The following is a 14,924-nucleotide window of genomic DNA, read 5'->3' as shown; positions in this document are numbered from 1 at the left end:
AGATGCTACTTAGAGAATACAGAGACAAATGCAAGAATGCTAAACACTGTATAAAACTAGCTAAACAAAAGTCATGGGAGAACTTTGGCAAGAATATAGAAAATAAATATCAAGAAGGTGGAAAAATATTCTGGAGGTTGTTGAAGAAGCTTAGGAATGGAGGAAAGAGTGCTGTAAAAGGAGTTAGAGATGATAAAGGTGATATGAAAACGGGAGAAAAAGATATCCTTGAAGTATGGAGTAATTACTTTGAAAAACTGCTAAATGAAACAAGCAGTGATGACAGCACAGTGGTAAAAAAACACTGACCAGGCATGCAGTCAGGAATACATATCCATACTTGAAGTAGAAAAAGCCATCAAAGACTTTAAATGTGGAAAGGCGGCAGGAGTAGATGATATTCGTCTAGAAATGCTGAAGTATGGTGGTATAAGAGTCTTACAGTGGCTGCACTGCATAGTTCAGAAAGCCTGGACAAAGGGACGAATTCCTGATGATTGGAGTAGAGCTCTCATAGTACCCATATATAAAAAGGGAAATAAAACTGAATGGGAGAGCTACAGAGGTATTTCCCTACTGAGCGTTCCTGGCAAGATCTATGCAAGTATACCTGAGAAACGGTTGAGAAGAATTGTGGAAGAAAGCTTGGTGAAGAACAAGCTGGATTCAGGCAAATAGAGGCTGTCAGGATCAGATCTTCACTTTACGACAAAGAATCGAGAAAGCATGGGAATATAACAAGGATCTGTATTTAAGTTTTGTCTATTTGGAAAAGTCATATGACAAGGTGCCAAGAGAGAAGCTATTCAATAAGCTACAGTTATATGATGTCAGTGGGGCATTATATCAAGCAATACTTAGTCTTCATTTGAGTTGTAAGTCAGCAGTTAGAATTGAAGGAAGTACAGGAAGATGGTTTAATGTTAAATCTGGTGTGAGACAAGGATGTACATTATCCCCTCTGTTATTCATTATCTATATGGATCACATTATGAAGGAAAGTGGTATTAAACATGATATCAAAATTGGAGATGTTAATGTCAGCCCTTTGCTTTATGCGGATTATGTTATACTTCTAAATAAATCTGCTACAAGTCTGCAAGATTCTCTGACTAAATTGAATAACTGTTGTAATAGATATGGTATGAAGGTGAGCAATAAAAAGACAAAGACAATGAAAATAGGCAGAATCATTGAAAATGTCAACTGTGTTGTGAATGGAGAACCGGTGGAACATGTAAAACATTTCAGCTACTTAGGCACGATTTTTACTGAAGATGGTAAATTAAATATAGAAATAGACAACAGAATCAGAAGCTGGTATGGTGGGAAGTCAATTGAATAAATTCATATGGAATAAGAGAGAAATTAGTTGGAATACTAAATTAGCTGTATACAAGACAGTGTTCAAATCAGTTTTAACTTATATATCTGAGAGCTGGGTCAGAAGTGAAACACTTGACCAAAGACTAGAGACCACAGATATGAGAGTCCTGAGAAAGATTATAGGTGTTAACAGATGGCATCAATGGCAGTATCATATTAAAAACGAGAATATTAGGAAAGAACTTGACGTTGCCAGCATCCAGGAATGCGTTAGCAGAGCTGATCTCAGGTGGTATGGTCGCTTAAACAGAATGTGCGAAGAAAGATTAGCAAAACAAGTGTTCTCTGCCAGGTTGGCAGCAAAATGACCCAGTGGAAGACCAAGATATAAGTGGATTGATACGGTACAAAGTGCCTTAGATGATAGAAGTATAAGATCTGATAATGTTGGAGTCTTGACAAGTAACAGACTGATTTGGAGAAAAATTGTAGATAGGAAGTTAGTAATGATGTAATTTTTTTCTGTAGTACTATCATATCCTGTACACCCCTGAGGGTACATGGCAGGCATTTGATGACAGTGAATATGGAAAACTGATTAATTGCTGGTGATATGGTGGAAAAGAGCAGCATTGTTTTTTTTTTTAATGGTAGATCATGATTTAGTAACCTGGTTACATTTGATATTAGGGTGACTAACATATTGGATGGGGGAGATGCTTATTAAGTTGATTTATTTGGATTTTGCTAAAGTATTTCATTTTGAGTACCACATGATAAACTACTGTTGAAATTGAGCAGGATGAAGATGAGTAGTCACTTAGTAGCTTGGTTATAAGGCTAGTCGACTGATAAGAGCCAGTAAGTTGTGTGTAGGTGCAGTGTCCCAAGGAAAGAAAGGTGACAAGTGGAGTGCCACTGTCGTTTTGACATATATATCAGTTCACATATATATAGATATAGTTCACAGTGTGAAAGGAGATATTCAGTTGTTTTCTGATGATGCTAAATCGAGAAGAGCAATGTCAGGAAGTTCCTTTTTTTCCTTTGAAGTTTTTCAATTTTATTCTTTTCAAGTGTTTCTTTAAATTAGGAATAGGAAATAGTCAGATTAGGCCAGGTCTAGTGAATGGGGGGGGGGGGGGGCAGACATTGAAAGTCTGAGTTGTGTATTGTCTGTTAGGTTTCATAATCATTGTGAGCAGGTGCATTGTCCTACAAAAGCAATATGCCTCTGCTCAGTTTCCTGTGGAATTTTTCCTTCAGTACCTTTTTTGTGTAAAAAAGCAGAATGTAGTAAATACTTGGTAAGGATTACACCATCCATATCCCAAAAGACAATAACAAGAACCTTCCCCAGTGACTTTTGGGTTTGGATCTTCTTTGGCTGTGAAGAACCTTTGTGTCTCCATTCCATTGACTGTTGTTTGGTCTCGGGTCATAGTGATGAAGTCAGGTTTCATCAACAGTCACAATATGAGCCAAAAAATTTGCGCCTGATTTCTCAAAATGTTCCAAAATTCCTTGAGATGACAGCATGTTCTCTTTCTTTTGGTTGGCATTCAAACATTTGAGGACCCACTTTGCAGATAGCTTCTGCACGTCCAGGTGTTGGTGGATAATGCCTCCAACTTGTTCCCTGGATATCCTCAGTCTTTTCATTGTTATTGGCTGGCATTCATCTGTTATCAAGGATTATTGTATGTACTGCATCGATGTTTTCAGATGTGATTACTGTGGAAGGTCTTCCTGACCTGGGGGACATCTGCTGTCTCAGGATGCCCAGTTTTAAACTTGGCCATCCATCTGGCCACTGTTGGATGCGCTGGGGTACAGTTCCCCTAAAGTCTTGCACAAAGTTTGGTGAATATCAGTTGCAGACTTTTCTTGCAGCACGAAAAATTTGATGGAGGTCTGCACCACTGTCTTTGAATTTCTTCAAAACCTCTGACATGTCTTATATATCCTGAAAGAAAAAGAACAAATTATTACAGTTTGATGAAACATGGGGTTAAAGAGTTTTAAGATATGTTCTTTCTTATGGTTATATCAGTTGCTTTAATATCATTTTTATTCTAGGTGTTTATCACAACTTTTCAACATCCCCCCTTGTATGTGGCCTAATCATAGCCTTATGCAATGGAACCAGAATTACATGGTAGTTGTCTCCATAATTTTCCATAATGTATTCTGATCACCATGTAAGCATCAAAGAAAGGAACCAGAATTTCCTTACTTCTGTGAGTCAGTCTTCCTCAGCATTCTCAGAATTTGTTGTATTTTCCTTAAAATTTTGGCAGTGTACCCTCTAAATTTCAGATATCTTATTTCCTCTACCTCCAACAATATATAAGAGTAAATTCTACATCCCATCTTTGTTTTCCAAAATTTAAAACCTTACATTTTGCAACTTTGAATTAGTATCCCCCACTCTCATGCCCACTCACTCAATCTTTTCACATCTTCTTGTAAGACCACAGCATCTACTCCACTCCTGAGAGTTCATCCCAACTTTGCATAATCTCCAAATAGCTGTATATCCCTATTCAAATCTTCATCAATATCATTAGCATACAGGTTAAACAGCATTCATCCTAAAACAGATCCCCAGAGGCACACCACTATTGACTTTCCTCTTCTGGGATATTGCTCCCCCCATACACAATTTGTTGAAACCTATCAGACAACCAATCTCCAATGCACTAGTCTAATATACAATGCCATCCACTCTAGTTTGACTATAAATATATCATACGGTAATCTATCAAAAGCCTTTGCAAAGTAAGTATACTGCCATGCATCCATCTTCCACATCCAATGCTGCTGTCATCTTATTGTAATAGTAAGTAGATTACTAAAGCATAGTCTCCCCCTTTAGCCAATCCATGTTGTGCAACAAAGATAATACCATTGTTGGCAACCCAATTCTGGATCCTCATAATCACTAGTCTTTCCAACACTTTAACCACAATACCTGATACACAAATTGGCCTATTTGATTCTTGAATTCTGTCACCTCCTGTATGAAGCAGTACAATCTTGTCTTCCTTCTACTCCTTTGGAACTTGACCCAGTGTAAGGGAGATATCAACTCCCTGGCACATTCCTTCAAAATGTGCTTTGATATATCATCAAGTCCCACAGCCTTATTAATATCAAGTTTAATTTCCCCATATGCTTCTTCCTCACTCAGTCAGTCTCCCCTCCTCATCTACTGCTCTCAGCCTCTCCAATGGTGTCACTTTCACAATGATGAAAGACCTTTATGAACTTCTCATTAAATATCTCAACTATGTCCCCCAGCAGTCGTCCTTATTCCATTTTCTCCAGTCCTATCATAATCACTCTTATTTTTGCTGGCCATATATTGAAAGAACTTCTTAGGATTTTTTTTTTTTTCATTAGCTAATTGCTGCTCATACTTCACTTTTGCTACCCTTAAGAGTGACTCATTACCAAATGAATCACTCTTCTTGCCTGGTCTTTGTATTTCTTATGGAATTGATTATTACCACTCCTTTTATTGTGCTTCCACAATGTCCTTTCTCTCTGTATTGCATGTTTAATCTCTTCATCTATCTTATTTAACCTTCTGATCCTTGGAATATATTTAGATATTGCTTCTACTAGATAGTTCTTGAATATCACCCAAGCAGCATTGATCTCCTTTCCATCGAACTCTTCATTCCATGCTACAGCTGCACACTGTCTCTTGAGCTTCTCGTGATCACCTGCCGTGTAGTTCCACATATATCCTTTCCTCACAGCAATCCTCGCAGGTCTGGCATTCAACCCTGTAATCACCTCAAGGTCACTCTCACCAACTGGAGGGAGATTTGACACCTCATTTATAATAACATCCTCTGGTGAGATCATCAAATCCTAGAACCTCAATTCTCATTTGTCATCTGTTACATACTATCAGAGCTAATGGTCCCTAAAAACTCAAGAAACTCATTTTCTTTACTTCCAGTTGCTGTCTCGTCATCTGAATCTATATTGCCATAATTAAAATCACCCATAATGTTCATCGTTTTCCCATTTGCTTGGCTGATATTTTTATACACTTCCTGATCACTTCTCTCCACATTACCAGGTCTGCAGCAACATCCAATGAAGTATTTCATTCTATTCCCCTCTTTTTCACATCAGACTGCTTTATAACCACTGTTACTATTTTCTTCTTGCATCTTTGCCTTGTATGGACATAACTCTTTTTCTATCATCAATAGCATTTCATCTCCCTTTTTAACCTTTCTGTCTTCATGAAATACATCATTCCCTTCTATCTCTATTCTTGTAAGAATGTCATCTTCATCCAACCATATCTCACTTATTCCAACAATTTCTAGGTGAATAACTCCAATCAATGCAACCATTTCCTTTTCCTTGTTTCTGATACTTCTATATAGATATTTCTACACACACACACACACACACATTCACATCCTCTTGGAGCATTAACTTTTAATGCTCCAAGAGGATGTGAATGAGAACTTTTAAGTATCCCCCCCCCCTCATACACTGACTACCTTTCCTATCACATTGTTATCTTTTATCTTTCTGAACAACCTCCTGATATCCAGTCTTACATTTTCCTTATTCCCAGTCAAGTCGTTTGCCCCTACTACCACTACCAACTCACATGTCCTTCCTGTCCCTTAATGCATAGCATTATGCACTTCCAAAAAAAGTAAGCGCTCTTTGGATTATGGATACTAATTTAGTTGATGTAAAGTCAACAGCCTCCTATATATAAGTACCTAGTTATTAAGATACTTCACATGTAAACTTGTTGCATACACTTGGATAAAGGATTAAGAATATAATTTCTTGGCAAGTATAATTTAATAAGATGAGTGTTACTTCTCCTCAACACATAACACATGCATGGTTAAAAGTAAATTATAATAGACAAGAATTGTTTTAATCCTTTACCCAAGCCTCTGTAGGCTGTTGACTTCACAATTGAATCATTATCCTATAATACACAGCACACTTTCTTTCAGACTTGTATATTGCTGTGCATTATGGAAAAGGTAATTACCCATTCTGGTTTTGACCTTTCTTATGGTCTTATCATTGCAATCCAGACCCAAGAAGATACTGAGACTAAATCACACCACATCAATTGCTTCAGTCGTGCAGACTTTGTTTGCAATAAAGGATTAAAGCAAGAAAGAATATAATTTCTTGTCTCTTACAATATAGACAAACTGGTTGCAGAACACATGTGATTGATAAATATGATAAAATCACTTTTAGGAATTATTTTCCTTTGTCATAATCCTAAAGCAACAAGTGTTCATTTTGTAAACATAAGCTTAGTTGAAATGGCCTTTTAGTTAAAATATATATATAAATAATGGGAAAGGATTTTAGAGTTCATTGCATGCTTTATATTTTATCTTGTAAGATTAATGCAGTTGAATATAGAAAACTGTTTTTTTTATACAATCTTCACTGATTATATTATATGAAACTTATTATATCAGATAAAAGAATTGTACTGTTTTCTTAATTTAGCTGCCTGTCGGGTAGGAACTTATTCAGATACTGGTCATCATCCATGCTTTCTATGTCCTTTTGGTTCCTATCAGCCTCAAACAGAACAGATGAGTTGTATACAATGTCCACTGGGTTTAACAACAGCTGTGGAAGGTGCTCATGCTATTGAGTATTGCAAAGGTAAGTAAACTGTGACATAAAATTCCTATCTGTAATTCTTTTTTTTTTTTTAAATAAAACCATTCATCGTAAAGATAATAGTTACACTATATAGTTTTCAAAAGGCTTTTCAACTTACACAAAGGAAAACTTCAGACTAATGACTGTATATATTTTTAATATGATAGTCTACCTTTGTTTACAGCATATAGATAGGAACATACTTTCTACCATTTTCTTACATGTTTAAATGGACACATTCTGTCATTTCTTAACAAAATCACTTTTAATACATCTAGTGAAGATGGACTCTAGTTGAAATTTTCTGATGTATTTCTCAAATTGATCATCTGCAATGTGTTCAGTTGGGTTAGAATCAGAATCCAAGACAGCTGGTCCATTGACACCAAGTTGTTATCCAGCCAGTTTCTCATACACAGAGGTTTGTGATGAAGCATTGATCTGCTGAAATGCATAATGTCCTTTACCATAAATTATATCATTGTAGATAATCTGGCTACCTTAGTATAATCCTTTATCATTTAAATAGCAATTAATACAGTTGAACACTTACATTAGAAGTGTTCTTTTAATTTTAATTGCATAAAATTTTTGTCTAAGTGTTAATTATCAAGTTTTTTTTTTCCCCCCAGACTGATGGATACCATTTGATTATTTGATCAAAATGGTACCTGGTTTCAAACTGTTTCACACATTTAAACAGTCAGTCTAATTAAATATTCATCTCATAGACTAATATCTTCCAAAAGTTTAGTTTTATCACACTAAACTACTCCTTTTTGTTAAATAGTTGGAGATAAACCATTCATATTGTGGATGATGCTATAATGTTAAACAGATAATTGGTTGAATCTGAAACAGTCAAATCTTTGGCCTGTGTACATTTCAATGATGAGGATGTTTTGCTTTGTTCCTGTCTGAACTATACATAGGCCAGTAGGTCTTCTAATAGGAAATTGAGTCCAATCATGAAATTATATTTTATTATTATTATTATTATTATTATTATTATTACCCCAAGACCTCATGGAGTCAAAGACTCATCTGGGAGGTTCTTTTATCACACACACATCTCATCATACCGAGCCTTAAACACTCTCAAACTCCTTGCAGACACCACACTCTCAGGCAAGGCATTCCAATCATTCACAACTCTGCACGAAAAAAACCTGCCTCTCACTCCCCTACTCACACCCTCTTTATACAGTTTCCAGGGATGACCTCTGGTTCTCCCCTGATCTCCCACTATTCTCTGTAGAACTTCTCCATCATTTTATGATTTTGCTTCCATTCTCAGGGAATCATGTTAACAAAAGAATCAGTGAAAACTTAATTTTTGCAAAATCAGTATAATGATTGACAGAATTATATAGACTCAGCAAAGACAATGCATTTTTTGAATAGCAAATACTCAAAGCAACTCATTAAAATCATTACTATGGATGTAAAGTACTATCATAGAATTTCATGTGCAGACTTGGGTTCACTTAAGTAGGTCTGTTTGCTGTGCTTGTTAGATAAAGAAGCAGGACCATCAGCTGCAATAATTACAAAGCATTTAATTTCTCTATTTACCACACTTCTATTCTTAGTGACATTGCATCAAAAAAAATGTAGCATATGTGCATTCTGCTTTGTAACATCTGTTACACTTCTAATAATCTAGTAGTGTGCATTTTATTAATGGCATGACTTTTCCCTTCCTGTTGTGTAATTCAGTCTTTTGTCCTTCTGCATTTCAATCTTCTTATGATTATGTGTACATATGTATACCCGCAGATATGTACAAAGAATTTTGATACAGTCGATTTATGGATATGTGTAGGAAGTTTTACTGCTGTATCTGTGTGTGTGTGTGTGTATGTGTATGTGTATACACACAGATAGTTTCTGACTTGACACATTAATTTCTTCCTAGTGTGAACTTGTAAAGTAAAACCTTGTAAAGTGGGAATTTATTTCCCATAAACTTAATGTTAAAAACAGAGGTTACGTTCCCAGCAATGAAAGTTGACCACAGTAATGTTAAATAAAGGTCAAATGATAGGTTTATGCTTAAACAATCATTTATTTATTAAAGAAATGAAAACATAGCCTTTAAAATCAAGCAAATTTTAATAATGAAGAAATTATTTATATCAGACCAATGTTAAAGAATGTTTATTTTTTACCATCATCAAATGCACACTTGTTGATTGTTCATCTTTGCTGTTTCTTTTTATTAACATTTCCCTAATATTAATTCATTTTTGCTTGCTTGTAGTATTAATAAGACAAATAAATGAAATATGTCTTATTAATGTGAAATGGAAAAGTTGTTAACAGTGAAAAGGAAAAGCATCATAACTGTTCTTTCTAATGTCAACATGGTAACCGATTAGTTGAGAGCCAGTGAGATGCTCTAAAGAAATGCATGCACTAATACTGTATTGTATAGCTACATGTGTGGTTTGAAATGCCACATTTACAACTGTTTAGCATTTAATTGTTGATATAATATTTTGTTCATATTTGAATAAAAGGACTTGTAAACTAGGGAATGTGCTGAAGCACTGCATATTCAGCCAAAGCATACAGAAAATTTTATAAACAAATGTTTTTTTTAAATACTCATTAAAAATTGATAAAAATGTTTAATAAGTGTATATTTATTTTGTTCAAACATTTGTTTATAAACTTTAATTCTCACTGTTTAAATTTAATAAATTATGAATTATGCTTTGGCTAAATTGCAGAATAGACAAAGATTAAATTAAAAAAACAGGTGTAATAATAATACTTCACCTAATTATGTAACCACATGAAAATAAATGGAAAAGAAAATTATATATATATATTGTGAAATGAGTTGAATGACTTAAACCCAGAGTTAGGTAAAAGGGGATTTAATAGTAAAACACAACTAGTTTCAGTTTATAACAGCCTTCATCAGGTGACATTATAAAAGAAAAAATACTAAACACTGAAGGTTAAAAAAACTATGAACAACATAGAGAGTCTCTACATAATTAGTATGAAAATGTTGTAGTTGTATTTAAAGCTGTTCTTTCGTTTGTTGCATTGTTAGGAGATGATTAGTACATGGGAGGTTGTAGCTCAAGTTATTATTTAGATGTTCAGGGTTGAGGATGATTTCCCTAGATTCTATGATTTTTCTCTCCAATTCATCATGGCAGCGAAAGATGTTAGTAGATCTGTCCCAGCAGACTGTATGACTTGGGGTTTCATCATTAGGATTAGCCGAGAAAAGGATATGGCTTGATAAGGCACTGGCTCGCTGTCTCTTGTAAGCAATGTCCCCCATGTGTTCCTCCATGTGTAATTCAATAGATTTGTCTGTCTGGCCAAAATAAGAAATATCGCAATCACACCAAAGTTTATACACACCAGGAAATTTAAGATGATGATGATGACATGGTTTTTAAGGAGCGAATTTTTGGAAGTGGAGTGAACAAAGTTCTGATATTGTATTTTTTTAGAACCTTAGCTAATATTTGTGAAACTGAACTTATGTAAGGAATAGATATATTGCCTTTAAATGTATTTATTTCTTCTGTGTGAAGACTAGGAGGATTAAGAAGTATAAAGTTCAAAGCAGGGCTTGAAATTGATAGTTCCCTTCCTTTCCTAGATGTGAAACTGACCCAGTCTTCTGCTAAACTTAAAATTTTGATGTATAGAACGCCTACACATACCAACAGATATCTTCATAGTCAGTCCCATCACTTCCCTCCCCAAAAACTTTGAATAATTTCTACCTTGGGACATAGAGTTCGCTCTCTTCTTGATGACCCAAATGAACTTCAAAAAGAAATCAACTATCTCAAAACTACTTTCATACTTAATGGATATTCTAAAAGAATTATTGAAAAATTCCTTCTTAATCCTCCTAGTCATCACACAAAAGAAATAAATACATTTAAAGGCAATATATCTATTCCTTACATAAGTTCAGTTTCACAAAAATTAGCCAAGGTTCTAAAAAAATACAATATCAAAACTTTGTTCACTCCACTTCCAAAAATCCGCTCCATAATAAGTCACCCAAAACCATGTCATCATCATCATCTTAAATTTCCTGGTGTGTACAAAATTTGGTGTGATTGTGATATTTCTTATTTTGGCCAGACAGACAAATCTATTGAATTACACATGGAGGAACACATGAGGGACATTGCTTACAAGAGACAGCGAGCCAGTGCCTTATCAAGCCATATCCTTTTCTCGGCTAATCCTAATGATGAAACCCCAAGTCATACAGTCCACTGGGATAGATCTACTAACATCTTTTGTTGCCATGATGAATTGGAGAGAAAAAGCATAGAATCTAGGGAAATCATCCTCAACCCTGAACATCTAAATAATAACTTGAGCTAAAACCTTCCAGATAGTCCTTCATATTAATTAAATTAGGGAAACAAAACACACGTGTTAAAAAGATTATTTTACTGATTACAAATAAAATAATAACTTTACGTTTCGACCCCTGTATTGAGGTCATCTTCAGAAGGATACATTCAGAAGTATAAGAACAAGCTACATGCTGTTGCACACTACACAAGTAAATTACATCTACGTTGTTAACTAATCTTTTTTCTTAGCCTGCCCTCTAGTGGGAAAAAAAAATAAAAAAAAACTACAATAAACTCTGCTAAAGTCCTCATGTACTAGGATTCTTCATATTGAATGTTCAAGGGGAAAAAAAAAAAAAAAAAAAAAAAAACCTTCACTCGGTCTTGTATTGAGATTTTTTTCTTCCTTTGTGGTTGCTATGAAGGTTGTAGATGGGTCCTCCACATTCTTGGAATTGTTAGACCATCATTTTTATTCAGATTCGGATCATGTTTGAGCATTTCACATGCTTCCTTGAATTTCCGCTCAAACCAGGTTTTGGTGCGGTGTAGGGACTTGGTACCTTTCCAGTCAATTCTGTGGTATGTTTGGAGTGCATGGTCAGAAAGGCCGGTTTTTCCAAAATGGAGGTATTTTATGTGACGTTTGTGTTCATCCTTTCTGATTGGGATGGTTCGTCCTGTTTCCCCTATGTACGGTATGTTACAAGTGCAATCTATTTTGTAAACCCCCGGGTGGGCTAAGTGTGGCAGGGGATCCTTGGAAGAATTGAGTAGGTGCCTTAATTTTGTCGGGGGTTTGAAGGTGGTTTTAATGTTGTATTTGTGTAGTGTTCTGTCTATTTTTTCTGAAATGCCTCTAACATATAGTATAGCGATAGCATTCTTGAAATCTTTTTTGTTATTAGTGGTATCTTTGTGGAGGATCTTGCGAATGGTTTTTATACTGTATCCATTTTTTATAAAGGCATGTTTGATGGTCTCATATTCAAAATAGAAAAAAAGAAAAAGAAAGACTCCCAGATAGTCATTCAGCTGTAATCATGTACTGGCATTCATGTGATGCTGCAAGCACGCACTCTCCTAACAATGCAACAAACGAAAGAACAGCTTTAAATACAACTACAACGTTTTCATACTAATTATATATAGAGACTTTTTGTTCATAGTTTTTTTAACCCTCAGTGTTTAGTGTTTTTTCTTTTATAATGTCACCTGATGAGAGCTGTTATAAGCTGAAACTAGTCGTGTTTTACTATTAAATCCCCTTTTACCTAACTCACGGTTTAATCATTCAACTCATTTCACAATATGCATTTAAACTGAGTCAATGAATCATCATGCATACATACATACATACATATATATGTGTGTGTGTATATACACAAGGGACGTCCAGAAAGTAAGTTTTAATGGACTGTCAGAGAAACAAAAAAAAAAAAAACCTTATTGGAAATTAAAGTAGACATCTTTCACTACGTTTCTACATAATTTCCGCCATTGTTCAGGCACTTATCATAATGGTGCACCAAGAGTTGTATACCTTCTTCATAGAAGGTTGCTGTCTGTGATGCAAACCATGTATTGACTGCTTCTTTGACCTTGTTGTCATCTTGAAACCGCCAGCCACCAAGGAAGGATTTCAGATGTTTGAACAGGTGAAGTCACTTGGCATGAGGTCAGGACTATATGGAGGATGATGGAATTGTTTCCAGCCAAAGGTGGCGAGAAGTTGTTGTGTTACGCCAGCCGTGTGTGGGCGGGCATTATCATGAATAAAAACAACGCCCCCCCCCTGGTAAGCATGCCACATTGTTTATTCTGGATTGCATGATGCAGTTTCTTAAGGGTTTGGCAGTACATATTCACATTCATTGTGGAGCCTTGACCCAAGAAATCTACCAGCAAAATTCCTTGTCTGTCCCAAAACACATTGCACATGATTTTCTGAGTGGAAACCATTGTCTTCAATTTCGTCTTGGCTGGTTATGAGGTTTGCCTCCACTTCATGGACTGTTGTTTGGATTCAGGGGCTGCATGCAACATCCAAGTCTCATCCCCGGTGACAAGTCTGCTCAGGAAAGCATCGCCATCCTCATGTTAGCGTGTCAAGTATTCCGACGAACTGCCTAGCTGATTCACTTCATGTTGTTCTGTAAGCAGCTTTGGCACCCAGCGTGCACACAATTTCCAATAGTTCAGTTTCTCCAACACAATTTCATGAAGACATGAATGTGAAACTTCTGGAAATTGTAGCAAGAGTGATGTCATAGTGAATCTCCTATTCTCTCAAATCTTCTCTTCAACTGAATGCACCAAATCGTCAGTCACTAAAGATGGTTGCCCGCTCCATTCATCACTGTGCACACCTGTCCTTTCTTCATTAAAAAAAAGTCTTATCTTCTTTGTACCATTGAATCACTCATTGCGTGTTCTCCATAAACCTCAATAATTTGCTGTTGAATTTCAGCTGCTTTAACATTCCTCGCATTCAAGAAACAGATAACTGACTTAATTTCACATGCAGTGGGTGATTCGATTTTCTTAGACATTATAAACACACACCAAGAAGTGTATGCACTGCGAGAATGTCTGAAAATGGCACCAACACCTTGCTAAGGAATCAACAAACTCACCATCCATGTGCACCATTGCAATCACAGCGCTGCAGTAAAAATATTTAAAAATGGAACTTACTTTCTGGACGGCCCTTGTGTGTGTGTGTGTGTGTGTGTGTGTGTATTATTTTGAAAGTTTCAAAAACTGACTAGAGAGCTTATGAGAATACAGTCTTCAGTATCAGAGTTGCCTTAGCTTGCATTACTTAAAAGCCATGAGTGCTGCCAAGGTATCTGTCTATTTCCCTTTTATTAGTGCATTTTGATGAAGGTTTCACTGCCTTGACAGCAGTTTTGCACAGTTGGTCCTCATTGAATATCGTAGAAACCTTAAAATGACAAGAATCCTCATTCAATACTAAAGCAGATCTGTTTCAGAGAATTTTTTTTTTATAATATTCTTAAGTGAGCAGAAGCAATTGGTGCTTAAGGGTAATTATCAAAAAAAAAAAAGAAAAAAAAGAGCCTAAGTGTATTCTTTTCGGCATTGTAAAATAAATATATCAATCCATATTTCATGCACTACTTAAGAAACTTGGAAAGTTTTTTCATTAATGCAAGCTAAAGCAACTCCAGTGCTGAGAATTGTATTCTCATAAGCTCTTTTCTTTATTAGAAATTCTCCAAGCTATACATGTATATTTGGTTATGAAATAAGCATGAGTCTTTAATATCTCTTATTTCTGCTTATTTTACATTGCCAGAATGAAGACTTAGGATCTCCTTTGATAAAAAGAGAAAATAGATGAGATAAAATTTTGTTTTCCCTAAATATGATAACTGTCAAAATTTTTAAGTATAGAGCTAAGATGCTTCAATTTGAAACAAGTGAGATATTGAAATGGAGGATATTATGGATCCATCCATATTTTATAGCCAAATGTAGAAGAAACCTAAAAGTTTGAATAATTTACAGAGAGTTTGTAAAACCATAACCTTC

General features: G+C 35.4%; 1 protein-coding gene across 2 annotated transcripts in view; it reads left to right on the top strand.

The window, feature by feature from the left end:
• The window catches only part of LOC150105803 (sushi, von Willebrand factor type A, EGF and pentraxin domain-containing protein 1-like), a 358,579-nt gene that overhangs the window by 159,443 nt on the left and 184,212 nt on the right, over positions 1 to 14,924 (top strand). For both annotated transcript variants that reach the window (XM_090394354.1, XM_090394355.1), the window contains exon 18: positions 6,853 to 7,014. In XM_090394354.1, coding sequence (XP_090250480.1) covers positions 6,853 to 7,014 — 162 coding nt within the window. The remainder of the gene's footprint in view (positions 1 to 6,852; positions 7,015 to 14,924) is intronic.

The sequence above is a fragment of the Typopeltis vanoorti genome, chromosome 6, assembly GCF_054136105.1.
Source record: "Typopeltis vanoorti isolate ZY-2024b chromosome 6, IOZ_Tvanoo_1.0, whole genome shotgun sequence".
Taxonomy (NCBI): domain Eukaryota; kingdom Metazoa; phylum Arthropoda; class Arachnida; order Uropygi; family Thelyphonidae; genus Typopeltis; species Typopeltis vanoorti.
The sequence above is the reverse complement of the archived record's forward strand: the minus strand, read 5'-3'. Positions and strand labels throughout refer to the sequence as shown.